Raw genomic sequence first — 27,654 nt, 5'->3', positions numbered from 1 at the left:
GGCTGTACTCTCCATGACCACAGGGTGGTGCTGCATCACACAGCTGGTCGCTGTATGGAATCATCAATCATTACTCAACAGTAACACAATCTAACTAAGTCCACCAGAAACCTAAACTTCACAACACATTAAACATTCCACAGTTGGTTGTGATACATCTTTCATTGTACAGACAAAAAACTCAAGACTGAAGCACAGGTATGCAACAGAACTTTATTGAAACTCTTGAAGCAACATCAATTTACAAACAAGGAAACTGGAGCTCGTTGAACATAAAACCCTTTTTTTTTGGAACCAAAAATGACAGAAAAGAACTGAGAGAGGGGGAAAACTCCCAAGGATTGGACCAGCAGTGGTAAGTGCATTTTTTATACAAAAAATAACTTATGAAATCTTTCAAGTTTACAGGAATATTGAAACACAGCTTGTGTAAATCAATGATTGGACTTACAGCTGAGCTTGTGTTTTAACCTTTAAAATATTTTATATTTCCAAATATCAAAGCAGGCATTTACTTTGATTGAAAAGACAGGAAAAATACCACTGATGAAGAAGAAACGAAAGAGAGCGAGAGTGAGCTGGGGCAGATGCATTCTTGAATTTTCAGTGTGGTGCAAGGTAATCAGTCACAGTCATTATGAAAGGCCTTTTTCAGGATCGCATTGCTTGGGTGCTGCCTCTCGACACTCCTCTAGGTCCCTGGCCAGCTCCCCGTTTGTAGTTCTGTTGGTAACCGTCCTGGGAAACACAGAAAAAAAAAAAGACATTCTGGAAACCATTCCAACACACAGTCAAAATTACAACAACAAAGCCCAAGCATTTATTTGTTGTGTACCCTCTGATAGTTTCCATTGGAGTAATCACGAGGTGTGTTGAACTGAGTCTGTCCATATCCAGAGTTTGGAGTGTTGGCGAAGGGAGGACGATAACCCTCGTAGCCACCTGGAAGCACAAAGACCTCAACTTAAAATGTAATATAATGCAATTTTATGTTGACAAGCAACCCAGTCAAGCATCATCTGTAATTCATACAAACAATTTTTCAAACTGAGACAAAATACTTTACATACAGGCTCATTACCACAAGCCAAATATCACACCCACAGTTCAGCTCTGTAATAAAAAGGTCTGGCTTTTGCTGTGTAACTCAAACACTACTGCCTTATAGATGGATGAATCAAGCATCCCTAACACTGAATGAAGAGGTAAAGAGGAGCACACAGCTTTAGTGGCCTTCAGAGAATGTGAGCTTGACATGATGGGAATAAAGTGAAACCGAACTAGTGCTGTTTATAACATTTTTACCTCAAGGCATTCAAGAATGATTTGCATAATTTTAGTTAAGCAAAATAAACAGATACACAGTAGTAACGTCCGCTTATGAACCTTTACACCTTTGGCTGCATGCGCGAGCTTACCTTTGAATCCATTTGATGAGCCTCTGTAGCCATTCATCATGCCCCTGGCATTGCGGGGTCCACCACGAGACATGCCTCTACTGTTGTAGAAGGACTGAGCCTGCCTGCCGAAGCCTGGACCCTGCTGGGAAGGCTGCGGATGCCCCCCCGACTGGTCTTGGGAATGGAAGGCACCAACTACTAAAAACATGAGGTTGGGTGCACCCCCCAAATGGACACAAGTCAATCTTCAGTTACATTAAACAAACAGCCTTTGATATGAAAATCTGCCCACCAGACTGCAGTTGTTCTGACTGCATCTCAGCCTGCTCCACAGGATGCTGTGACGGGCTGCTAAACGCCTGGTTGTAGCTGTTCTGGTACTGGCTGGCCTGGTTCAAAGCCTCAGCCTCATTAGCTGGCGGGACTGGGGCATTAAGGTTGAACACCTGAAGGTACAAACAAAGGACACATTGTGGTGGAGGTAGAACTGGAGGAAAGGTCACAAGTTGTGGATATGTTTTCTGCACTATTGAAATGCAGTTGTATTTCAGCTCTGTGGTGCTTTAGTGACATGACAGAGATAAATCTCCAGTCTCTGAGTACACTTATAGTACACAGATACCTAAACATGTTCAACATGTGAATGTCTAAAAACATGAAGCCTGTAAGGCTGTGTAGGGATGTTTAATACAATACAAATAGTTGAGGAAGTTTAGGAATGTGATCAGCTTTCAGTGCAGACAGTCCACAGTCAACATTTCAGCAATTTTTGCTTCACACAGACCTCCAAATTTCAACACAAAAATGAGCAAATCATTGTTGTGTAACACCCCACGCTGTTTAGTTGTTTTAAGAAAAAAAGATGTGTCATCACAGCCTTACTGTCTGCATTGACTGGAATGGTGCTGCGTTGACATTGATGCCACTGCTGTGAGGGGTTTTGGAAACAGGTTGGAAAACCTGTGTCTGAGAGGCAGGAGGAAGCGCTGTGGAAGGAGGAGGCTGCTCCGACGACAAGGACATAGAGGTCTGTTGAGGAGGGGACACAACACAAGGAAGATCAGACTCTACTGTACACGTTTTCTTGCTCTGAGAAAAACATACTCAAAGTGATGTCGTGGCTCTTGGCACAGCAACAGCCCAAAATATTAGTCTCCAACATTTGGAAAAACATTTGACACAAAAGACTGATAAAAAATAATAAAACATTTACTTAGAAAAAAAAATATGGAGAACAGTATTGTTTACCTGAATAGACTCAATTGATTCTGTTGGGGGTCGAGGGTCTGGCGTGTGTGAGGTCTGATACATAGGAGGTGGTGTTGGGGAGACAATAGGGACCTGTAAATAGGACAGAGCAGAAATTAAACACAGTCTCTTGTAATTACTTCTTATTCGTTTATTTTAATTACTCACTTGTGTGGGCTCAGGCTGAACAGGAACAGAGCTGGGTTGTGATAGCCGGGACTCGGGGTGAACTAAAATAATTAAAGTGTTGCAATTTAGTCTTCAATAGATGTCAACACTGTCTGACTTCCACATCAAATGCCATCAGAAAAGCATTCTCATACCTGTAGGACACACCATCTGTGATACGTCCAAGTTCTGAGCAGGTTTCATGGGCTGTGCTGAAACAATGGCGGGGTCAATGGGTTGTCCATCGAACTCCAACATGGAGTCCTGGGAACAGAAGTAATCAATACCATGCTACAACATCTACAGTAAAAAGGTGCTCATTCCAATCACCCCCCTTTCACCTGCATGAAGTTGTACGTTCCTTGCATCTGTGCCATTAAATCCTGTACCACCTGCTTCCTGGCCATGGGGTCAGCAGGCGGCGTAGATGGTGCCAGGTTCATGGGGTGGGTATCCAGGGCAACAGGAGGAGCTTCAGGGTGTACAGGTGGCTGCTGCTGCAAGGCACTGACAGCCTAAGAGGAGAATGACAGAAAAACGTAAATAAACACAAAAAGTAGCTGGGGGTTTATAATCACATCAAGGTGAGAGCAAACTCTCTTCAGCAAAGACACCATCACACGCTCAGATATGCCCTTACTGAAGCAGAGATTCACAGCAAGCAACGGTCACAGCAGTGTAGAAACAAGTTACTGTTGCAGTCAACTGCACACCGTTCGCATTACAAAAACAGGACATACTACATTTCTTCCTGTGATATAATCACCATACCAACTCGCTGATCACATGGCTGCTGCCATCACAACCACCACAATGTCTGTGCAAAAACATTACTGTATTGTTGCTGCTACTATCAAGTAAAAGTAACTTACTGACATGAATATCACACACAGCAGAGGGAAGATGCAGGCATCATACAACAGAAGCTGCTAATTATTAATACAGTGCTATATATGTATGCCATGTTGTGGCAACATATCAAGATGCAAATATACATCTCATACAGCAATTATCAAACACAACAACAATTTCATTTTCTCTGAGCACTCAAGATCCAAAATTGAATAATATATATTATGCAGTCAGTTAATGCTGAGTTCTTTCAATGCTTCCCAACTCAATAATCACCCCAAACAAAGTATTTGAACAGTTTGCATACTTCCCCATTATATAAATCTGCCTTGGTTTGTGCCATGTTAAATTAGAGTGAACATCTCCTGAAAATAACATTTCTCATTGGTTATGAGCTTGTTCAATGCCAGATTGCCTTTAGGTTGCAAGAAAAGCTACAATCAGAAATACAAGGCAAATAATGTGCAACATAAAAAAAGGAAAAGTTATTTTGCCCATTATTGCAGCATACCTCCGTTTCCCTGCTCCACTCATCCCCCTGTTCCTTCTCGCTGCCACTGTATGTGCTGTCTGGAATGAACTGTCTGTTTACAAACTGGAAGAAAAAATAGCAAAGATCAGCAAAGAAAAAAAACTGCATAGACTTTTCCAGAAAGACAAATATGACTCTCACCTCTGTCGTTTCCACTGCAATGGGCTCTGTAAACTCCTCGATTATTTCAGTTTCTGTGAAGTAGAAAACAATTTAGAAAATGCTGTGGTGACTTCTTTATTGCTTGATTGCATTAGCATTTTAAAAATAGCAAGTGTCCTCCCGCACAACATAAGAAAAGGGTCAGAACCTGGATCAACAGTCTGCTCGTCTGCTTCTGACGATTCAGCCACTGCTGCTGCTGCCGCCGCCGATACTACTGCTGCTGCTGCTGCTGCTGCTGCTGCGGCTGGCTCTTCCTCTTCTTCCTCCTCACACACTCCATTTTGGTGAGAAGGAATCTGGTCAAAGTACCCGCTCAGCAGAACCTTGTCCAAAGTGTCCCTCAGTGCCTTGTCTAGCAGAGGAATAGCAAGGTCATTGTTTTATCAGAAATCAAGACATGGAAGCACAGACTGTGACTTGACATGGTCACACTTATCAAACTTGTGTTACTTTTGGAACATGAGGAAGACTTTTATTAACTTGAATTCGCCTTTGCTCTGCAAAGACAGAGCAAGCAAGGACAGTATAGTCACATGTATACTGTATAAAAGAAATTACAGTTGCTCAAACGTAAGATTTCCTCCATCCTTAAAGCCCCCAAAATGCAAACTCAGTGTTTACACTCTAAAACAGCAACAACTAGAATGAATTCAGTTCAGTCGTCCAAACTGGTGAAAGGCAAAATAAGTTACATCACAAACTAAACACAAACTAAGTGTTATTAATGCATGATTTAACAGGATCCACGTTTTTTGTAGTCAGCTACTAAAACACTAATGATGTGCAATTCTCAGCTCAGGAAAGCCCTGAAAGTAGCTCATGCACTCACTTCTGACACTTTAGGCAAAGCAGGTCAGTGTAATTTCCTTCACTGCATTGTGCTTCAGATTGCTGCTGCCTGAATAAAGATCACCCTGTTTCTCATCGCTGAGGTAAAGGCTTGACTGGTGTCACATCAGTAAACTGGGTCACCAGCAGCAAAAAGTGGCTCCATAGATCTGACCAGTGGAACCACAGACGACAGGGCCACTGGCATCCTGCCCCACTGCTGAGTCAGGATAAGCCCGCAGCTCTCAGCCCCCGAGCAGAATGCAGCAGTGTGAAGCCCAAGGCCAGACCGCTGAGAATGCAGTACACCAATATCCCAGAGCCCTGATTATTCACATCACAGCACACATGCTGCATTACCAAACACAATGCACACACCACATTAACATATTAAGACCAGGTAACGGCTGCAGCACCTTTTGACAAGACAGTACTCCCTTTAGCGTTTTTGCCACCTCTTGGGATTACTCAGTATGATGACAGATAACTTATGGCCAGCTTCAGCGCGAGAAAAAAAAACTTGCTAATGACTGCTGTGTCACCAACCCTCTGATAAAATGTACTGCCAACTATTTTTACCACCAGCTGGGCATCTAAATAAAGCCAGAGTGACATGAATAACGTCTCCTCTTTACTACAATGTGAACTTAATTTTGCAACAAATTGCAGTACTGTTAAAACAATTAAGTAATAAATAATCTGCCGCATATTTTCTCTGACCTGATTTAACTCGAGGTTCTTTCATTTATACAAGGAAAATTTAAAAACTAGAAGTTTATAGTTTTTATGACTATTAGGGCTGAATGCTCTATCATTTTAGACCGAAAATTGCGATCTCAGACAACGTGATTTTTAGATCATCAAAGCCACGGTTTTTTGCACTGCTCCTAACTGAATCAGGTTTTGTTTTGTCAAATGCTACGGCTGAAAACGAAAAGAGAAAGGAGGAACTGGTCCCTAAAACGAACTCCACCTTTATGTTCGGTACCGTTTCTGCCAGCAGCAGCGGTGCGTCTTCTAAGCCAGTACGCGCCCACCTCTCTAAACATTACCAGCTCGTTATATTCAGGTTCGCTGCTGTTGTGCCGTCAGCAGCTCTTCTACACCTGTGTGTGTGTGTGTGTGTGTGTGAGGGCCGCGTGTGTACATCAGATGCAGACAGAGGCAACAGCTAATGACGTCACCAAAACAATAATGCAGGCATTTGATGAAGAGGCTCCATGAGGACTCTAGTAAACGGTGGACAGAGGTGACAGCAGCAGCTCTGTTTTTCCTTAGATATGTTTATGTAACTCTATTTTGTTTTGTAATTGTTTAAATTTTCATGTTTATTGAAAACTAATACTGAGTGCACGTTATCAGTTTACTTTTAGATCTACTGATAGTTTTTGAGAAGTGACAGAGTAGGCTACCTGAAGTCATTTAGACAGAAACATGCAAATTAGTGTCAATGTAAAAACAAATTGTGATTTTATCATTAAATAATTGTGATATAAAATGTTTGCCATATCGCCCTCCCCTAGGTATGATGTAAGTTTCTGTGATCTTTGCAAATGCTCATGTGCACTAAAACTTGATTTGAAAAAAATCGTGGGAAGTCGAAATCGCAATATTTGCCAGAAAAATCGCAATTCAATTTATTCTTAAAATGGTTCAGCCCTAATGACTATTCAAGTAAATTCAATATAATATTGAACTTAAATCTGTTTCTGTCAGGTTGAAGAATTATGGAGAATCACAGTGTTATGTTAAAGGTTAACATAAAAGTTATATGAACATTCAGTTAAATTGATTCAAATAATTTAATTTGCTCCCTTTGAAAACCTCTACAACAAGCCAGTAACCAGAAATTTAGGTTAAATTTGACTTACATGTTGTTCCAACTACAGCCTTGTCCCTCCCTTCCAGCAAGTCCCAAAGATGAACAGAGGCATCGTCATACTGGTCAGCCAACCTGCAGGTGTTACAGCTCCATTGTTAAAAATGGTTGAAAAAAAAAAAGCATCTCTAACTTATCCATAAATGATTGCCTCAAACTAACCTGACATTTTGGTCGCGGTCTGGCCCTACTAACTTGTAGAACTCATCAAAAACTGCAAGGTCTCTATCTGTCAGTAGTGGCGAACCGCCGACTCCCTGTTTCAGGTCCTGTCGCACAGCATCATCGCCCAGCCGATCCAGGAGGAACTGTAGCTCCAGCACTGTCTTCAGCCTCTTCTGCTCTGCCTCCTCCCGCTGCAGCTGCTCCCGCCGTGATGACTTCTTCACTGCTTTCTGGATCTGATGATGTACATGAGCCACACAAACCAAGTTACTCCAGCTAAGGTGAGCACAACTCTGAGAGAACTTTTTAAGAAACCCAAAATCTGTCTTACATCTTGTCCCAATCCAATAAATGTCTTCTGCAACTCCCGTGCAAATTCCAGATTATTCATAACTTCTTGGTATTTGGAAAGGGCCTCCTAAAGAGATAAAGCAGAAACAAAAGTAACACACTTTGCCAATGACAGAACTATGTGTGTGGAACTCGGGCTTATGTATACCCACCAGCTGGTCCTGATTGAGACCCTCTCCTTTGTTCTTCCTGACTTTATAATCATCCAGTTTGCTCTGTAACAAAAGATCCAACATTTAACATCTTATTATTAGGGGTTTGCTTTACTTGGTGCTTCAGGCTGTAGCAATAAGGAACAAATGACTGTCAAATGTCCTTACCTTTTTCTTCTCCATGTTGCGGACTTTCTTGTCGATGACGAGCAGCACTTGCTTCAAGACTTCGGACTGTCCACCAAGTGCAACATTGCCCAATGACCCTGGAGCGGATCCCACATCTGGGCTGGCAGATTGCACTGTCCTATTTGCATTCATTGCTGAGGGCATCTGGAAATAAAGGTTAGAATGTTTAACCATGACTGAGGGTTTAAATGAAAACCACTACCTAGACAGATAAGGCTATACATGCTGCACAGTGACCACTGGGGACACCATGGTGATATCAGTGCTGCAGCTGATACATATTTTTGTGATCTAATTATCTATCTATTTATCAAACAGACAAATCCATCGGTGGTGGTGAGAATATGCTTTAATTAAGGATGAATCTGTGCCAGTGCAGAATAAGTTCCTATGTGAGCCACATTACATTCAGCCCAGCAGGCCCCTGACTCAGCTTTTACTAGAACAGCAATCTCATGCTGCGTCCAATACAAATGACTTTCAGCAGCAAAAATACAGATTTTTTTAAACTGTAACTAAAACTGCAATTTAACTCACAGAAGCCTAACACAAGCTAGGCCATTCACATTTAAGACGTGGGATCCTACACAACACCATGGACTTTCTAAATGTATGTCACCTATATAGTTCACAAGATACAGTGGACACTGATTTATATAGACGACCTGTCCGAATCTAAGCTCTGACTGTAAAGGCCTTTGGGACTCTACATGCGACTTGAATCTGCTGGACAAAAGAAATTAATCAAAAGTAAAAGCAGTTGTTGTGGTAGTCATACACGCCACAGCTGCGTACCACACGTGGAGAAATGCAGACAATGTAATAATGTAACGCACCTCTATTTTTCGTAACAAAGTAAGTTCACCAGTGAGCGCCTCGCCAGCTTCCCAAATCTTTCATAACAGCTGGCTAACTTTAGTCCAAACTGTGATCAAACTTAAGAGAAGACAGATCAGGATCATTTCTTCTCCTCCACATATTCTCCCAAATAAATCAGGCTATACATCTGTACCTTCTTCTTTCAGGTCTGTGGCCCTGTGTTACCCCAATAATGCGGTTCAGCTAGCCGGTGTTATCTTGGGGGGTTTGTTAAAATGGCCCTGGCCGCACTAACGTTAGCACAGACCATTGACTTAGCATCTTCGCGCACTGCTAGCTTCCTTGCTTCTGATAGCTACACCGACGCGTGCTAGCCAACAGCCGGCCGGGAGACTCTTTACCTTGATAGCACGACTCCTGATTCACCCACCTTGATGTTATGTATCCACAGGGGAGCTTGCTAGCGAAATGTACGAAAAGGCCAAGTTGTTATTATTGTTGTGTTGCTTTATTTTCTGTTTCACTCTAGTGTGGGATCCGCCCCGCCGGCCTCACCGACAACTGAGACGGTTCGAAAGACGGAGAAACTCTTTATAAAGACGAAGGTCCGTTTTTAGCTGTCTACGGCGTGCCTGAATAAATAAAATGCAAACAACAGATATTTATCAATATATTTTTTTTATTACCAACAACATTTCTACTGCCAACAAAACAGTTGTTCAATTATGTTATAACTTAACAATTTTACAGCTATTTAAAATTTTGAAGATGGCATTTGTGTTCAGGCATATTTATCCGCACCCTCTTGGCAAAAAATCTGCACAATCATTAGCTTTGATTAGGCTATCCTATCTCTAGTCCTATGCCATATACTGTTTTTTTCTGCAGCACCTGTCCCATCAATTTTTTACACTCAGGGTTCTGTTAATAAACCCATATGTCGTCGCACCACACATGGCAATACATAACTGTACAATTTATTGCAAAAGTTTATTATGAAAGTGGACATTCAATATCACTGGGGTGTAAAACTTTCACCAGTTGGATTCAGGTATATCTGACATATTATTGCATAACAACAACAAACATCATATTTAATCCTATATAAATATCACAAATAAATAAATAAAAGTGAAACTGGAATTTGCAAAGGATGTTTTGTGTTATTTTGTATGTCATCTGTTACATGTCAATATCTCAGGAATCACAGTGGTCATATTACTACATATTTAAAGTACTTATAGGAAGTACAGTTGCAGCAGAAGTAGTGGTAAAATAGACATGCATGTACCTGTTGAATATGAATATGTACAACAGGGTTTGTACCCTTAAAAAAGTAGTATGTGTTTTTATTCTTGTCCTTATGCATCTCTTTTGTCCTGACCCATTGCTTGACACACAATAATAAGCTCTACAAAGCACAAATCTCACATCTGCAAGAGCGTTGTCTCCAGATATTTTGGCTGCAGTCGCCTTAGGCCAAAATAGTTTTTGTCAGTCACGTCAGCAGGGGGCAGTAAAGCTCAGCAATATGATCAGCAAAACGCTAAAGAAGAGTTCAAATGATGAATTTCTCCTGAATTGTAAGTATGTGAACCAATTATTACCAAACCAAATTCCAAACTTATTTAAAAATGGCATTCTTAAAAAATGGTTTTCAATTAGACTGAATATATGTGAATTTTAGCTGACTTTTATGATATCCAAAACTTGCCTATACACGTTTTTCTGTTTTTAAATTTGACTATGAATTCCATTAGTATCCAAAGAGGAACAAACTGAGCAGAGGCCTGTTCAAAAGAATGTGTACCCAGCAGTCTTTTGTTTTGCCAAATACAGGAAGCAGTTAACATGGCTGGGCAGCTTTTTGATTGCACTGTTCCACTGAAAGTGTTTTCCTTCAGGGATAACACCGATTATGGGAGGATCCCATGGGCAAATGAAGCTCTCTTTCAGCAAGTGACTCATTTCCGCTGCCTGCTGTGTTTCAATCAAGCAACAGCCTTTTAGTAGAATGTTAGGGTGGGTCTTTATCTGACCTCTGACCTTTACATCAAGTACACTCAAAAGGCCCCGTTCACACTGGAGAAAGTCAATCCAGCTGGAGTGGGATTGAATCCGGATTGCTTTTAAGCTGGATACGTTCAGACCTATTTTCAAATCTGGCTATGACACACTTGTATCCACGCTCAATCCAGCTTAACACAGCTTCTTTGTTGTCCTCCAAACTGCTAGTGGAACATTGTAATATTCAGATCATTCAGGTCGCGGTAGGCAAGTGAGCGTGCATGCGTCATGCGTTTTTCTTTTCTCTGTACTGACAGTGCTTTGAAAAACACTCAAGGTAGGAAACGTGAGCGTGTGGGACACCACATTTTATTTTTGATTTCATCTGTTAAACCAAACATTTCTGCAGCATGTTTATTGCATTTTAATTATCACTAATGTCATGATCCCCAGTTTTGTTTTCCTTTGCATCCTGCCCTAATTCTTCTCATCTTTATGTTGACCTTTGTGTATTTAAGTCTCGTGCTCCCCTTTGTCACTTTGTCCTGTCTTGTCCTGTGTCTCCAGTGTCTCCAGCATGCACTTTGTCCAGGTTTCTTCCTTTAACTTTTTGTTTAAGACTTTGTTAGTTTCCTTTCATTCGTTTTAGTCTGTCTGAATTTGGCTCTTTCTTTCCCGAACTCAACCTTAACTAATATTTGGATTGCACCTGCTATTCTCATTGCTTACCTGCTTCTCATTGCTTTCATTATGAGTTTCATTATGAGTTATAAGTTAAGACATGCCTCCCTCACACCTGTGAGGGAGGCATGTCTTACTTGTTGTGGTAGGAGCCTCTTCTGTAGGCGGCATATAGCTACACAGCGATTAAACACTGACTAGTCCAGCAGCAATAAGGCCACATCGCCATCCCTTTTCCATCTTGAGTTTAAGCCAGTGTGATAATCACTCTGGTGCGGTTAAAAAACTACACAGAGTAACTTTAACAGGGACAGTTTTTATTCCTCTGTAGCCCTGTCAAAAATAAACTCTTGGCATGCTGTCGTAATTCAACGCATTTGCGTTCAGACCTGATCTAGATTTAAGCCAATCCGGCTAGATCCACCTCCGAGAGGTGGATTGAAATTAATCCAGATATATCCAGATTTGTGTTGTTCAGACTCAGAAAAAACTATCTGGATATATCGAGATATGGCCCGAATCCCGCTCCAGCCGGATTGACTTCCCCAAAAAGCACAGCTGCCACCTTGTACCAAGGAACAATAAAACATTAAGGCCCCGTTCACACTGGAGAAAGTCATTCCAGCTAGAGTAGGATTGAGCCCAGACAGCCTTTAAGCTGGATGCGTTCAGACCTATTTTCAAATCTGGCTAGCACACACTTGTGTCCGCACTCAATCCGGCTTCATCCAGCGTGTTTGCTGTCCTCCAAACCACTAGGTGGCGCCTTGTAATATATAGAGTCCGTTCAGGCCGCGTGTGCGCATGCGTCGTGCGTCTTTTTGTCCCGTGTCGCGCCCCGTAAACCGGAAGTAGCATGCTGCTAACCGGAAGTAGCACGTCACTAGCCGGATTCCCTAGCCGCATTTGCGTTCACACCTGAGCCACATTTGAGCCAATCCGGCTCAAAGCCGAATTGAAATCAAACTGGATACTGCCGGATTTGAGGTGTTCACGCTCAGAAAAAAAACATCTGGATAGGCCTGAATCCCGCTTTAGCCAGATTGCTTTCCCCAGTGTGAACGGGGTATTACAGATCTCTGGCAGTTCAGGAGTTGTGCTTTGAAATGGTGCACAGTTATCACTTCATGTCACACTGGGCAGGACGTGGTTGGTTTTGCTGTTCCAGAGTTGGCGCAATGTCCAGAGACATTTACTTCAGGAAATGAGCTGGCAGGATAGTTCATGATGTATGGATGACTGTCATTGTTCTAGTTAGCAGAAAATCTTTACTGACTTCACATGATGAGGTTCAGCTTGCTGCATATCCTGCACCAGCTTGACATTATTCTACTGTTCTACTAAAGCTAAATTAACAGTTTGTGGTTGTATCACTGTGTTGTGTTTGCATAGCGCTGACAATTTTTCCAGCTGCCCACAAATTCCACACTGCTTTCAACCCCCATAATGCTCTCAATACCAAACAGGCATAACAGGAAGCTGGACATGAGTGAAACCACTTCCCAAAAGGTTCTTAACTCTTTGCTTCCCACATTTCACGTCAGACAGGAATAAAAGCTGAAAATTAGACCACAGTGTGTGTATTTCTTGCTGTAAAATTCACATCATGGCATGAAGCTATAAAAAGGTGTTTCTATTGCAGAGTCAGGGTGACACATTAAGGTCATATCAATGTTAAAGCGCACTTTCTTTCTGGTGACATTTGGAAAGCTTCAAAACACAGATAAGCGCTGTGACAACAAGCTAGAGTTTAATGTTGCACTGTGGGTCTTGTTTCTCGTATCATGCTGAACCATCTGGAGTCGGCTCTGTCTATCCGGGAAGCCATGAGTGCCATCATACATGGAGAGCGTAGGAAGTGAATGCAACGTGCATGCCACTTGCACATCCTCTGGGCCTTTGCCAGTCAACTACACAGGAAGTATAGTGGATGGTTTGTGTCTTATCAGTACTTAAAACATCCTGTTTCTTATGTGTCATGAATTTATTCTAACATGATATTGATTCATTTGTTTACTACTTCCCACACAGGTCTCCACCTTCCTGCATTGTGTGATTTAAAAGGTTCTAACTGTATCACAAAGAATAAGAAAAAAACCTTGTGATTGGTGACATCCATGGGTGTCAAGTGACCTGCAGTTAGCATCCTGCTGTTCAATCTTTGTGCTCAAAAAACAGCATTTCAAACATCTCCCCTGAGGAATATTATGTGTCTGTGTGGCATTTTTTGAAGACTATAAAGGCCACGGTGGCCCCTGCATGGCACTGCTGTGTAGTACAAAGACAGCACAGTTATAAATCTCCTGCTGAAATGTTTTTTTTTTTTCATTTGAAGGATTTGTATTGTGCGTTTTTATCTCCGTCAAGCTGCTCTGCTTTCTGTGTAGCTGGCACACAACAGTGCCACGCTCACCTTGCTCCCAGGCCTTCTCAGCTTGGTATCTATCCAGTAAGCCTACGCAGTCCAACACGCCCAGGGATGCTTTCAGCCCACATTTCAGTTTGCCTGCAATCTTCCTCTGTTTACATCTGGCTGAGGAGCTGACTCTGGCTACTGGAGTTGAGGTGCTTTATCTCACTGCCCAGTGCAACTGCTGTCTGTGTCCCTCCCTCCTGCAGGCAGCCCCGAAGCACTGGCAGTAGATAAGAGAAGGGCCCACAGCAACTCTGGTTTTAAAAAGAGGAGAGGCCGTGAGGACATCCGCTATGAAGAAATATCATTGCATTCTTTTCTAAAAATTTCAAATCATATTCTATTTTGGAACATTTTTCTTTAGTTTACAAGTTATTTGGCCTGTCAACTAATTCTCTGTTAAAAAAGTTTATCTCTCCTCTATTCACTAAACAAAATAAATGCACAATTTAAATTTGACAATGAAATATAACCTCACCAGATAAAAGGGAGCACACATCTGAAAAGGCACTAAAAGAAAAAAAGAATAGCTGTATAAGCAGGTTTGATGTAGAATTAAATTAAAGTGCACTAAAGACAAAAATGTTCAGAAAATGTAAGAAATACGAGAAAAAAGCCTTTAACCTTTTAACTAATTCCTCTTTTTAAATTAAAATGTGACACCAAAAAAAAATGAATTACACTTTTAATGTGATTAAAAGGTGGATTTTTTTTAAACATAGCCTATAAAACTTTGTTTACTTTGATATGGTCTTATAATAAATCAACAAATCATGTGAGCAATTAATTTATGTGGTTTATAATCTAGGTTTCAACTTTCTAGAAAATACCTAACACCTCCATTCTGGGACCCAGGATGTAACGTGTCACCACAGAAGACACACAAAGCCCGCACTAATGAATATCACGCCGCTCGTTATCTTTCCTCCTATCCAGATAAAGCGTGTAATAAAGTCATTAGTCTCAGTCACGACCCACCTCCACGCAGACACAGCAGGCTGCGCAGTGTTTAGCTGTCGCTTTAAGACCGATTTCCCCCCATTGTCAAACAGTCGTGAGCAGGAAGAGGGAAACGAAAGCAGAGCAGCAGAGAGGGGCCCCGACGTTATTTAAACACGCTGCTGCTGCTGCTGCGGCGGCTGCACGATATCAGCGGCTCCCCTGCCCTACAACACCCGCGGCTTCATGTGGAGGAGCGCGCCTCCAGAAACACACGCACGGACACGGAGATCCACGCAGCTGACCTTCTCATCGGGTTAATTTATATGTGTTAATTTATAAAGTCTCGCTTCAGGAAGATAAAGATACACTTGAAAGACATGGATGTCACCGCGGGTTATTGCCTCAGGAAATGATGACAGCGTCCTCCATCAGCGCTTAGCTGCTCAGAGCGAACATTTCTGGTCTTGCGGCCATTTCGACTGGACTCAGCTGCTCCTTTTTTGGACTGAACACATACATAAAGCCCTTTAACGGGTTGTGTGGAGGAAGGAGCGGGAGCAGGTGCAGCGTGTGTCCCCACAGGCTGCTTTACAGGTATCAGCTGCTGGCTCCTAATCAGGATCTGACTGGACGTTCTGGAATGGCATCCACTATAGAGAGGAAGACTCTGGAGGCCAACGAGTAAGTACAGTACTAAGATATTAAATGTGTGCTACTGTACAGTTAGGAAACACTAACATCCCTGGGCAGCTAGATTATAGATTACCCCACATGAAACAACTGCAGCTGATAGCTGACAGCATGAGGTCTAAGTTCATGTCCAGTGGTTAGTGGAAACAGAGAACAAGCTTCTACCAGGAAAAACAAGGCAGGCTATGACCTCAAACATGTGGAATACCCACATATGGATCAGGCATGTTGTTCACGGGGAATATATATATAATATATTATTAAAGTAACCTTTCCATTTTGTGACTCCACCAGTAGCCTATGCTATAGATCCCAATTTGATGCAGTTTTTAAAACCCAAGACAGATCTAAAATCCTTACAACTTAACATATTTATTTTAGAAAGTAAAACATTTAATATCTGTGTTAAATTTTGTCTGTTACAGAACGAGTCCTAAAGCTAACGTAGCTGCTGTCCACCTCAGCTCAGCTTCATATTGGTGGTATTAGTTAGTTAGGTGCACTCGGGTGATGCCAAGATGGCTAGCTTCACAACAACAGGGCGTTCGATGAGTCAACAAAATACAGTCTGGGAAAAACATGGATAACCTAACAGCTTTGAAAATAACGGATGAATCAAAGGAGCAGAGTGGAAGATTTAGTGACATCTAGGGGTGATGTTGTGAACTGCAACTAAGTGATTATTCCTCCCTGTCAAGGCCTTTAACATTGAGTGGCTTTTTTTAGCAAAAACAAATGACTCACAGGTGATATTATTGGAGCTGTGTGGTATTTCTGCTAATAGACCTTATATTCTACACAGTGGTGTAAAAAAAAACACTTTGTTGAAGCTATAGAATATTTAATCCTCTACCCAGTTGTCTTTTCTTCTCCAGGGAGCCGGTGGATGAGGTCCTCCAGATGCCACCATCTCTGCTGACATGCGGCGGCTGTCAGCAGAGCATCGGTGACAGATTCTTTCTGAAGGCAATCGAGCAGTACTGGCACGAGGACTGCCTGAGCTGCGACCTGTGCGGCTGTCGGCTGGGGGAGGTGGGCCGTCGGCTCTACTACAAACTAGGAAGGAAATTATGTCGGAGAGATTATCTGAGGTTGGTTTGGTTGTGTTGTTGCTTCAGAAAAAACGGCCCCAAATACTGACAAACACACAAACAGCAGATATATCAGGAGCTGAAAAGAGTCCCTACAAATACACTGTGTACTTCTGTTTGAGTGAAGCCAAAAAGTACAGTCACTAATAAGAGAGTACATTTTTAAACATGATACAAAGAGATTCAGAAGATATATGGGGCTTTCTTTGACACTTCTAAAGTGTATTCATGATGTGAAAGGAGCACATATTTGCCCCTCTGACACATGAGTGTATCTTCTTCTAACATGCTGTCTTCCACTCAGGCTTTTCGGTCAGGACGGTCTCTGCGCTTCTTGTGAAAAGAGGATCCGAGCGTTCGAGATGACGATGCGTGTGCGGGACAAGGTTTACCATCTGGAGTGCTTCAAATGTGCCGCCTGCCAGAAGCACTTCTGTGTGGGTGACCGCTACCTACTCATCAACTCGGACATTGTGTGTGAGCAGGACATCTTTGAGTGGACCAAGCTCAACAATAACAATCTGGTTTAATAGAATCTCTACTTGCTTTGCCTTTTCCCAGTGGCTTTAAAGGGAATGCACCAGCCTGTCTAGGCTTTATCATGCATCTGAAATTTCGGGTTACATCTCAGCATTTCTCCTTGCTGGAGACTAATGAAGACTGCACCAGCAATGACACACAACCTTTCATCAAAAGCTTCATACTTAAAAGCAAAAAACTACTTTCAGTGTTACAATTTGTTATACACTGGGATTGTAGAATTATAGCAATGAACAAATCTTATCTTTGTTTCGTTTCTTGTAGTCAAACACTGTCAGCCTGCTCGGAAATGTTCAATAAGAAGCTCAGTTACTTTTATTTTATGGATCTGTAATTTTCTAATACTTTGCTAGTAATGATAATGGGGAAATGTAAACTTTATTGTCCCATAAATTATCATTCATTTATAATTTAAGCATTATGGGAAACATTCGTATGTACTGAACTGTCTGTTTGCCCAAACAGATTTCAAATTTCAGTCTTTTCTGCTGACCTGCTGCACTGACCGATTTGGTCAAGTTGGGAATTAACTGGGATGAATTAACTGGACGTGTGTTTGTATGATCATCTGTGAAACTTCTCTAGAAAAATAGATCAAATTTATAAGGGAATTACAGACCTCTAAATTACAGCATTGCCAGATTTTTATATATTAAAAATGGAAAACAATATCCATTTGCAAAAGTCCTGAAGTGACTGCTTTGTGTAGCCAGGTTGAACTGGTGGCACCCTCTAGTGGTTGAGGGAACCCATGCAATACTTACTTTGCTGAGAAGCTTCCAATGTCTTTGTTTTTTTTTTTGTAAAGTTAACAACTCTCTGGACTGACCTTTTGGATATTTACATGTCAGTTTATTTAATAAATGACAATTTAGAAGCTTGAAGATCTCTAGTGTCAGCGTCTTCCTGGGTGTCCCAGAGAAAAGGACCTAATCAACAGATTTGAAGTTGAAATCTGTGAAATGATCATATGATTATTTATACCTAGGTGACGCTAATTAGGGAAACTAGCAAAAACAATATACCATAATACAAAGAGGAAACGAGAAAATAATATGGTATGGTTGAGAAAGGGTAATTTTAGTTTAATTATATGAATATTAATATTTTGTAAGCATGTAAGAGGTTTGATGCTGGTGAGTTATTTAGCCACAAGGTGTCACTAAAAGATTTGTGTCACCTCAGCCAAGCATCATCAAGCTGCAAAATAAGACCTATTAGCATATGCATCTTCTCCGAAAAACCTCCTCTGACATGAAGAATGAATCCTTGAGACAGAACCAGAAGAAACTGTTAATGAAGTCATGATGTTTAAGGTTCACTGTCTGCCTTCAAAGCTCTTTTTCATGACTGCCAGCTGTCAGCTATGCTCTGAACTGGCCACAAGGCGTGCTCCTTCAGTGCCATCCAACCACCTCCTGCCATCCTCAGTTAGCCTATCCTTACAGCATTAACAACTATAATTGAGTCCATGCAACTGCCGCTGCGTGTGAGGTTGGCAATGAAAGCGCCTCGCCCGCGATGTATTAGCTGGTGAGAGAAACAGCTTCAACCGACGTTAAAAAAAGTGGTTAAAACTGTGATCAGGAAACAATTTGCAGTAAAGACAAAGGAGGAAAAAAAAAGGGAGAGGTGGGTAAAAGGAGAGGGCCGAGCACAGAAGCTGCAGGATGATTAGCTGAGCCTGACAGCAGTTTATTCATGGACAGGGAGGAATGAAGAAACAGACAAAACCCACCCAGGCTGAGATTACGTTCTTGCTGAAAGAGATACTTGTGGGGGTAGCTAACGAGTTTTCCCACAATAGAGATGGGAATACAGTGTATGGGCGCACAGAGGGATATCGGGCCTTTGCTCGTTTGGAGGTCTATAGAATTGTGAGTGTGGCATTAAGCAATGCTTGAGGAATGGCGGCACAGAAAAAACTACTATGCGGTGGTCTCACCAACAAATCAGCTCCACATTGAACAGCAGACTTAAGATATTTGTGGATAATCAACATGTTAACTACTCAAGCAAACAGGATTCAGCAGCTGCTCAGTGGACTAAAAATCAGTTAAAATCTTGTGTTTAGTTGACATATTAACTCCTTTCATGTTATATATATGTAGTTTGTCTAACACTTATCTGACAACTAGACTTTTTTTAAGAGGAAAGTTTATTGGGCATGGTGATAACTGAGCCCCATCTACCATACATCTTGGATAAGAGGTCATAGTGTATTACTATGACTACGTTACTTACACAACAATTAGATGTGGATGAATGTTTGGCAATTTTTCCAGTGTTGCAAACATGTTTGTCTAGTTTCTATGTGTGTCCTGCCTTGGTTGGACCCCAGTCAGCTGTGCCAGCATGTTAAATTGGCAGTGTGCTTTTCAGTTTTCAGCTGTTCAATTTAACGAACCCATGTACAAACAAGTTGTTGTAAAATTGTTGTTGTTTACAGTGTGGTTCTGGAAAGAAGAACAACCAGTCCATCCATGGTGAGTGGGGTTGGTGTAAAAATGGTGATCAAGCACTCCATTACATTACAGTTTCTGTCCTTATGGCATAAACCTTTAGTGTGCCAGTGTATTCTTTGCAGTGTGTTCAAGTCAAGACAGGTGAGGTGATGTAATCTGTGGTTCATAGTTTCATATTTGAGAGCTGTGCGGATTCTTTGGCTCTAACTCCCTTTTAAAGCCAATTAAACCTGTTGTAACCCCAAAGACAGAAGTCCAGTGTGACCCTAAACAGAATGTGGCTCATTGGGACCCTAAACGGAACCCAGGGGGTTAAATAAAGGCGTTATACACTTTATCTGCTGCTCTAAAGAGCAGAGTTCACAAAAAAATGAATGATGCTGGGGCTGAGAGGAGGGTAGGTCTCATCTCACAACATTCACACACCACACACTGGCCTACAGAGACCCTCAACATTGGGCCAAGTGGCCTGTGTTCCATCGGCCCACTCTGTTGCCCTGCAGGCTGAGCTTTGCCAGAGCACTGAGCTGACTTGCACAGCAGCCTCAGCAGGACTCAATAAAGCCCTGTGCGTCTTGTGTCATCCCTACCAGCTGTACACAAGGCCGGGAGTGTAGTGCTGTGTTTGTGTGCTGAGGCAGGCCTGTTTCATCTCCAGTGCCCATGTCACAGCAGTCCCGTACGGGTAAAAACCTAAAAACAACCAGCTGTGCGCACAAGGAAACCAAGGAGACTTTCTGAGGATGAAACCGCAGCGGCTTGCAGCTTGTTTTTATCAAACAGCTCACCCCACTGGAACAACCACCACACATTGACCTCACTCTGGTGCAGTGTGCTCTGTGAACAGCAGATGGCAGTTCTTGTCCAGGTAGACGTGTCTTTGGTGAAAAACGTGTGTATGTGTGAAGTAACTGACAGGCAGATTGAGGGAAAGCTGGTTTTCATATTGCTGCCAGTTCAAGAGGAGATTAATTAAATAAGAAGTGAAAGAGACAAGCCATATTCAAAGCACTACAGACATGACTAAGAGTTCAACGACACCTACAAAGGAAGATGTGGTTGGACAATTATGTGCAGCAGCACGGCAATGAATCACAGCGCGGCCTGTCAATGTCAAACCCATCTAAAAAAAATGAGCCAAGTGCTATTGATCATGCCCGCCTTGGGTTTCACTTGCACTCACATTTTATCAGATGGAGCTAATTGGTAACATATTCAGTCTAAGGTCCTGAGAAATGTGTCTGTCAGGAGTCACATTCCTGCTTCGATTCTCTGATAGCTTGTAGCGCCTGCAGTCTGGATGGAGGAAAGGCTGTGGGAGCTTAGGTTTAGGGGTGGTGTTGTGGAGGGTTCTGTATGGCAGCACTGTCAGATTTGTATAAGAGTAATAAGCGTGCATCCTTTAACTCTCACCGGGTAGTGTCCCTCTGACTGGATTAAATATGTGCCGAGGATTTATTAGGTAGAAAACCTCTGGGGCCCCACAACAGAGCTGCCTCCACCATGACTGTTCTCCTTTTTTTTTTTTTTTTTACCTCACACAATCTTCTTCACCTATTTTCCTCTTCCTTCTCATCCATTTTTACTCCCAGTAGTGCTTTAGTCTTTCAAGCTTTCCTCCCTTCTATTGTCCTTTCAGCCAGCCATGTGTAAAGATGTGTGACGTGATGGATTCTGTGATTATTATGATGTTAACTGCTTTGGCCTGGAGGCCTTTGTGTCCAGCAGGACTGCAAACTGCAAAATTACTAAATCAAAAGTAGCAATACCACAACAAAGCTCTGCACCCAAAATGTTTAAGTAAAACAATGTACAGTTAGGTATATGAGATAAATAGGTTGTTACAGGTTATTGATACAGTGATTGTTCTTTAAACTGTAGGGAGAGTGAGGTAGCACAAAAATAACTGTAAGCAAGTAAAAATGATGAGGATAGGAATTATTTGTATGGGTATTATGTGCATGGTATCAATATTTCCCCATTATCTGGGGTCAAGATATTCATAGAAAACCTTTGCTTTTGTGTGAAAAGGTATATTAGAAGACGGATACTACTCTTACGCTGCACAGAAATGTAAAGCCAGCGAGGCACAGAAACTGGAAAACAGGGAAACGCTGCTATTAGTCCCTCTAGTAATTACATAAGAACAGTGCAACACACATCATCTTCAAAGAAAAAAGAAGTATAAAGGTATTCTCTGGGCTGTGTGGTGCTGGAGGGTTGTTGTTAGGTTTAGAGGCTACCTTTATGTGCATTCTACAAATGAATAAATGTCACCAATCGTCTTCTCTTTTTAACAATTAAGTAAATTCTAAACTGTCAAAATATCCCTTTGAAAAGCAGACATACAGATATTCTCAGTAATAAATTTGTGGTGATTTGATAGAGACATCATACAGAGTCGATCCAGAGTTTGCAATGGCTGAAATTCTTTAGATCTGCAAAAGTATGCAACAGAAGGATAGTAAATCTGTTTGGAGCCAATCTACCGTATGCTTTTTACATATGTTTCTTTGGCCATAAGTCATTTTTCCTTCTACAATGATCCCCATATGTTGAGCAGTGTTCCTGGCTTCTGATGAACCAACTACACATTTCACAAGAGGCTCTGTCCCAAGACCTGCATCAGACCATCAGACAAGCTGAGGGGAAAGTGCTGCCCTGATGGGATAGACAAGCAGCAATATAATAGAATAATAACGTAGCTGCACACTGAGACCACATAATATGGATTAGAAACTACAACGGCAGAATTATTTGCTTTATAACTCCAAAACCACTGACTCGCTTTTTCACGGCTGAATAGATGAGAAAATGAACCAGCCTGACACATGAAAACATTCTGGAGGGTTCAGTGTGACCACGAGCGCACAGAGACGGTGTTACAGGTCAAAGGTGAACTTTAGCAAAGACTAAACCTGTCCAGTAAAGTAGAAAAATGATTTTCATAACTGTGCGATACTCTTTTACATGTGAATGCTTAGCTAATCTCGCAGTTATTAACATTTTAGTGATGGATGGCTGTGTTTTTTTTTTTTTTCATTCAGCGGGCTATCTCCATTTTCTCATTAAAACGCAACACCATTGTGCATGTAATATTTTATCCATTACTCCAGTGACAGTAGGTGACCTCTTGCACCGCACATCGTGGGGACCCCATAAGTTTGCGCTTGCTCTTTTAGATGAGCATAAAAAGGACCTCCTGGTATAAATCTCGATCCGACACGCACCCACTTCTCATCAGACATCAGTGAAAAAGCCAGACCGTTACCAGGAAGCAGACCGTGGCAGTGTATTTCTCTTTCAAGCAATCAGTGATGGAAACTCCAATTAAGGTGGTGGAAAAAGGTGGCTACTGCTTTTAAAAAGTCAGTGCAGATGTTGCAGGTAAGTGACCATGCGGCAAACCTTGGCAACACAGCGCCCGGCCTCAGTGCAATTTCCGTCTCTAATTGGACTTCCCACGCAATGCCTGCTTCCAATCACGGCACAGAGCCAACGAGGCAGGCACATGAACAGGGTGGAGGGCCACAGTTTGGACAGAAGAATTTAAGTATAGAAAATTGACTGGTAAGGCATTTTGAATTACACACCAACAGCCTTTGTGCTGCTAAGTAAATTTTACTTCCATAAAGGTACATTGTAAACAGCACCTACAATAGAAAGCCTGATTCATATATTATGATATAATTTAAAGGTGTTGTGATAAGTTAAAAAGACATTATTGATTAGGGGTGTGTTATTGTTTGTCGTTTCATTACTGAGTGAGGTGATAACGTGCCATGAGCTGGTTATTTATTTTTTAAATTCTCCCTTTCATGAAGGGATCTTTATCACTCTGCAGAGGTTAAATGTGCTGGAATGACCGGCTCCTCTATCACACAGCTACTTATTAAAGCAACACAAATACAATACAAATAACTAATTTCAAAATCAAATGCATCTGACATTTTCAGCAGAATGGATGGGGTTGAGTGATGGAACAACCGTAACATTGATCTTTTCTACATAAAAACAGTCTAAGACCCAAGAATGCTAATCAGAACTGAGTATTAGACACAGCCATGTGATTGATAACACACCTACTGTACCTACTATTAGGTAGAAGAGGGGTGATAAAGACTGATAACTCCAACATTTGTTTACAACGATGATAAATCTGAATTGGGTCAATTAAGTGATAATCATTAACTGATTATTTCATTGACTGTTTCCAGCACAACTGTAAGTATCTAATGGTTGCTGTTCTCAAGTATAAATAACATATGAATATCAGATACTTTTTTTTAGGATTGAATTGAATGGATTTTTTAAATGTGATTTTTAATGTAATTTGTCTAATTTGGTTTTTCAACAGCAAAACAATATTGAGTTTGAGCTTTACAGTTGAACAGTTTACACTGTGGTGTAGAGAAGTATGAAGTAGAAGAAATAAAATATAAATATTTTATCTTAATACAATATTTTCTGTATGAAATGTAATTTAATTGCTTAAATTATTAAAAACAACACTCCTAAGGTCTGATGCCACCCACTATCATAAAGAGTATTTCATCCTTATTGATTCTCTACACCTGCTGTTCAACATCTTGCCCTAATGCTTAAATCCTGGCAATGCCATCCTTAGTTAAGAATTTCTCTCTTCCCTCAGATTTCTTCTCTTCCAGAGCTGCCTCACCTGGAACCAATCTGTAACACAATCAAAGTGTCCTAACATGAAAGCTCAGTTCCTTCCTTTGATAGTCCATTTCTCTCCACACTTGTTCTTTTCTCTTTTCTCTGGTAGCGCTAACAGCCATGTCTGGAAAGAATTCTGCTTAAAATAGAGACTCGGTCACTAAGGATTATGCAAATTTCCTTGAAACAATTCACTGGTGCTCTGCTTTTTTGCTTAGCAGACAACAGAATGGTTCCTTTGTCTAACAATAAGCGACACGTAATGAAAACTAAGAGTCCTGCTTGTTGAGAAATTGAGAACACTGCTGCGACGGCCTTGAGAAATTTGAGGTTATAAAATACAACTCGGAGGACAAATAACTTGTGCTAGCAATTTAAGTATCATTTACAAGTATGATCTGGTGGTTTCACAAGCCAACTGTTCAAAGGATGGAAAGGGACAGTTTTTAATAAAGCAGGAAGCGTGAAGCGTGAAAACTGGAAACAACTTTTCCCTCATCATTAGATTGCATTCATCCATCCAAAGCATTGATTGCAGCTTCTGGATGAGTTGATGCTTACAGTTTGCTCATCAGTCATCCCTCTTAGCTTCATGGTGTGTCCAGGATCGCAGGGTGATTAAACTCTAATAGCCGCCTTTTAAGTCCAGGGGGATTTACTCCTGAGTCAACATGCCAGACCCCATTTCCTCCTCACTCACTGCTGCCTCTCAACACCCCACCGGCTACAGCCATGGTAGATCTCCACATGGAACTTGTATAGATTGAGGAAACCTTGGAAGTGACCCTGCATAAGGCCTTAGATACACATGGAGAACTCTGCCAATAATGCCTCATGTCTAACAATTTCTAACAACACTAAGTAATTGGTCCAATTTTAACTTGAAAAAATTGCAGCAAAAATACCAACAAATATCCAACTTTACAACAACCTGGTATAAAAATCTATTGTCTTGGCACCTGCAGGACGTATATTTTTATAAACCTTATCCACTTTATATCTGAGAATTGGCCTAGTTTAAAAAAACTCTTCAGAAAGCTATGACTGGATGACATTTATCCAGCTTTATTTACAGCAACAAACTAAAAATAAGATTTTTTTTGTAACACAGGCTTCAATTCTAGACAATTTAGGCAGCCAGTGTTTGCTAAATTACTTAGATTATAATCTAAGTGAGTTCTTCTCTAGCTATCATGTAAGGTCACCTGTCCTTTTTTTTTTTTTTTAAATAGGCAGAGCGCTCTGAAAAGTGTCCTGTATGTTTCATGCATATCCAAAACTGTGTATGCTTATCTTATGTGAACTGTACGCTACTATATGATTGGGATGAGAAAAAGGTCACTGTTTGATCTAGATGCAGGTTATTTCCCGAAGATTGGGACGCCCGTCATAGTGCTAACATTTCAGACATCTTGTTTTGAAACTTCCCACGAACAACAACACAGCAGCCGTTATCTACCAGCCAGTAGCTCAGTTCAGACAATGTGTGCTGCTCCTCCATGTGACTTTAATTGAGTGATTAGAGATAATTCAATAAGCAATCGAAGGGCAGTGCGCGTGAGTTTGAGGCGTAAAGCAAAAGAGCACTGGTGAGTGGTCCCTTTGTCCATGACCCTCCATCATCGCTGCTACCTTTCAGGCAGAATCACGAGGTCTGATCGGCCTCTAGCCAGCACCCCTGTGTGGACTCCACCACTCTAATTTTCTCGGCCACCAATTTCAGGAACCACGCAGTTTACAGGTTTAGTGCTTGGGCTTGCCATGTCTTGTGTTTGCCATGTGAGTCACTATCTTTAGACGAGGATCAACCGCACAAAAACATCCCAATTATTATTGTCTGTGAGCAGAGTTTCCACAAATCCCTTTGCTGTGATACATCAAGTTTCAGGAATGTCTGCCATGAACTATACCGAGTCCAAAGACATCACACCAATCATATCGACTTGATGGTTTTCAACATGTAAAAGAAGTTTTCAAAAAAACATCACAAGATTGTGAAATTACTCTGAATTGTGACACAACTTTCCCAGTTTGAAATATTACCCCTGCATGTGGACCCATTAGCGCCGCATTCACACAGCTGTTTACTGTCAATCTGCCCCGGCTCATGCAAATTTGGCAGGAAATGGCTGGCATTATAATAAAGAAAATGAAAATGCCCCGTTCCAAAGCTTTACTATGATGTAGTGAAATAGTTCCATAAATTACCTCAAGTCTGCTAATTCTCAGAGTAAATCAAAGTCCCCAGAGGAGCTGAAGTCTGTAAAATATGGCTCATTACTAAACCAAAGGGACATGAGCCCTCAGTGGGATTAGTCAAGTCAAGGCTGGTTATGAAACATAAAAGAAAATGTTCATTTTAAATCCAGGATTGTAGAAATGTCAGAAAATTCTCGCCACCATTTGAGAAGCTGACTTGTGGAAGCAATCTTGGCAAATGTGTGTGTAGACAAGTGTATTATCCAACATGTGTCTTTAATGCTTGATCAGCCCGCATGCCAGCTGTCATATTGTTAAAGACAGACTGCACCCTCTCGGCCTGTGCCAAGAAGGCCCATAGATTTACAGTAAGTCCCTGCTTCACAACAGTACAGAGCAGAGGCCTGCAGGGCAGCCAGAGGCCCTATTCTCAAGTTATATGTTGTAAAGCTTTGTTACTATAATTGTTACAGACTCCTGGATGCAATGACGACTACTGCAGCTGACTCAGATGCTGTTTGAACCCACAAATCACAGTTAAGTCAGCATCACATGCTGTCTGTTGGTCTGATCATAAGAAAACTATGATATCTACGACAGATATATTAATTCCGTTGTTGTAAAAGCACAGTGTGTATGTTTCATATAAACGGGCATGTTAACCAGTGACCAGCTAGCAGTGGCTTCCCATGGCTGAGCAGTGCATGCAGTACTACGGTGGACAAAGTTTTCCCATGTTCACTGACAGAACTCTTGTTTGCTGACATTTATCTAGATGGCCTTGCCTCCTTTAGTTCCAACACGCATGCATCTCTGTACACTAAGGCTCACTGTGCTAGTTTTTTAGATACTTTTCATTGTTGGTGGAGGATCAAAATAGTTTACAACTGCAATTTACTTGAAAATGTTTTCCTTGAATCTGTTCAACAACATGCACCCTGTGTTTCAACCTCAGCACAACCTCTGATGAGATTATTCTTTTAGATCTACAGTTTCTCCGAACATACCCCAGCAGCTCAAACAGAAAAAAGGTGAGGCATTGTTTAAAGTGGCAGTGAACGAATGTGGTATTAGAGACATGGTGAGATGGACCAGACTGTGTGAACTAACATTGTTCTGTGGCAGCTCTGCAGTGGTGACTAAGACTCAGAGTCTCTGCAGCTGTTTGAAAGAGGACAAGGCAGTTGTTCAACAAGTGTCC

General features: G+C 41.5%; 2 protein-coding genes across 3 annotated transcripts; one reads left to right on the top strand and one right to left on the bottom strand.

Annotated features, from left to right (window-relative positions):
- Window positions 1–193: 193 nt before the first annotated feature.
- caprin1b (cell cycle associated protein 1b) lies at window positions 194–9,336 on the bottom strand. Of its 2 annotated transcripts, none has more exons than XM_028429897.1 (18): window positions 9,179–9,336; window positions 7,909–8,073; window positions 7,741–7,803; window positions 7,569–7,655; window positions 7,235–7,473; window positions 7,065–7,147; window positions 4,511–4,717; window positions 4,342–4,394; window positions 4,180–4,263; window positions 3,158–3,331; window positions 2,972–3,080; window positions 2,817–2,878; window positions 2,649–2,741; window positions 2,283–2,429; window positions 1,693–1,846; window positions 1,419–1,598; window positions 836–942; window positions 194–738 (listed from the first exon to the last, which is right to left on the bottom strand). In XM_028429897.1, exons 2-18 carry the CDS (start codon window positions 8,071–8,073, stop codon window positions 652–654), a joined length of 2,094 nt encoding a protein of 697 aa, XP_028285698.1. In that variant the 5' UTR covers window positions 9,179–9,336; the 3' UTR covers window positions 194–651. The 2 variants fall into 2 exon arrangements, with proteins under 2 accessions (XP_028285698.1, XP_028285700.1); XM_028429899.1 differs by having other exon boundaries at window positions 1,419–1,595.
- A 5,496-nt stretch (window positions 9,337–14,832) lies between these two features.
- Window positions 14,833–17,996, top strand: lmo2 (LIM domain only 2 (rhombotin-like 1)). Its single transcript, XM_028429901.1, has 3 exons — window positions 14,833–15,472; window positions 16,357–16,572; window positions 16,877–17,996. Exons 1-3 carry the CDS (start codon window positions 15,432–15,434, stop codon window positions 17,100–17,102), a joined length of 483 nt encoding a protein of 160 aa, XP_028285702.1. The 5' UTR covers window positions 14,833–15,431; the 3' UTR covers window positions 17,103–17,996.
- Window positions 17,997–27,654: the final 9,658 nt, after the last annotated feature.

Source organism: Parambassis ranga, chromosome 19 (genome assembly GCF_900634625.1).
Source record: "Parambassis ranga chromosome 19, fParRan2.1, whole genome shotgun sequence".
In the NCBI taxonomy this organism is placed as follows: Eukaryota; Metazoa; Chordata; class Actinopteri; family Ambassidae; genus Parambassis; species Parambassis ranga.
This window is presented reverse-complemented; position numbering and strand designations above follow the sequence as displayed.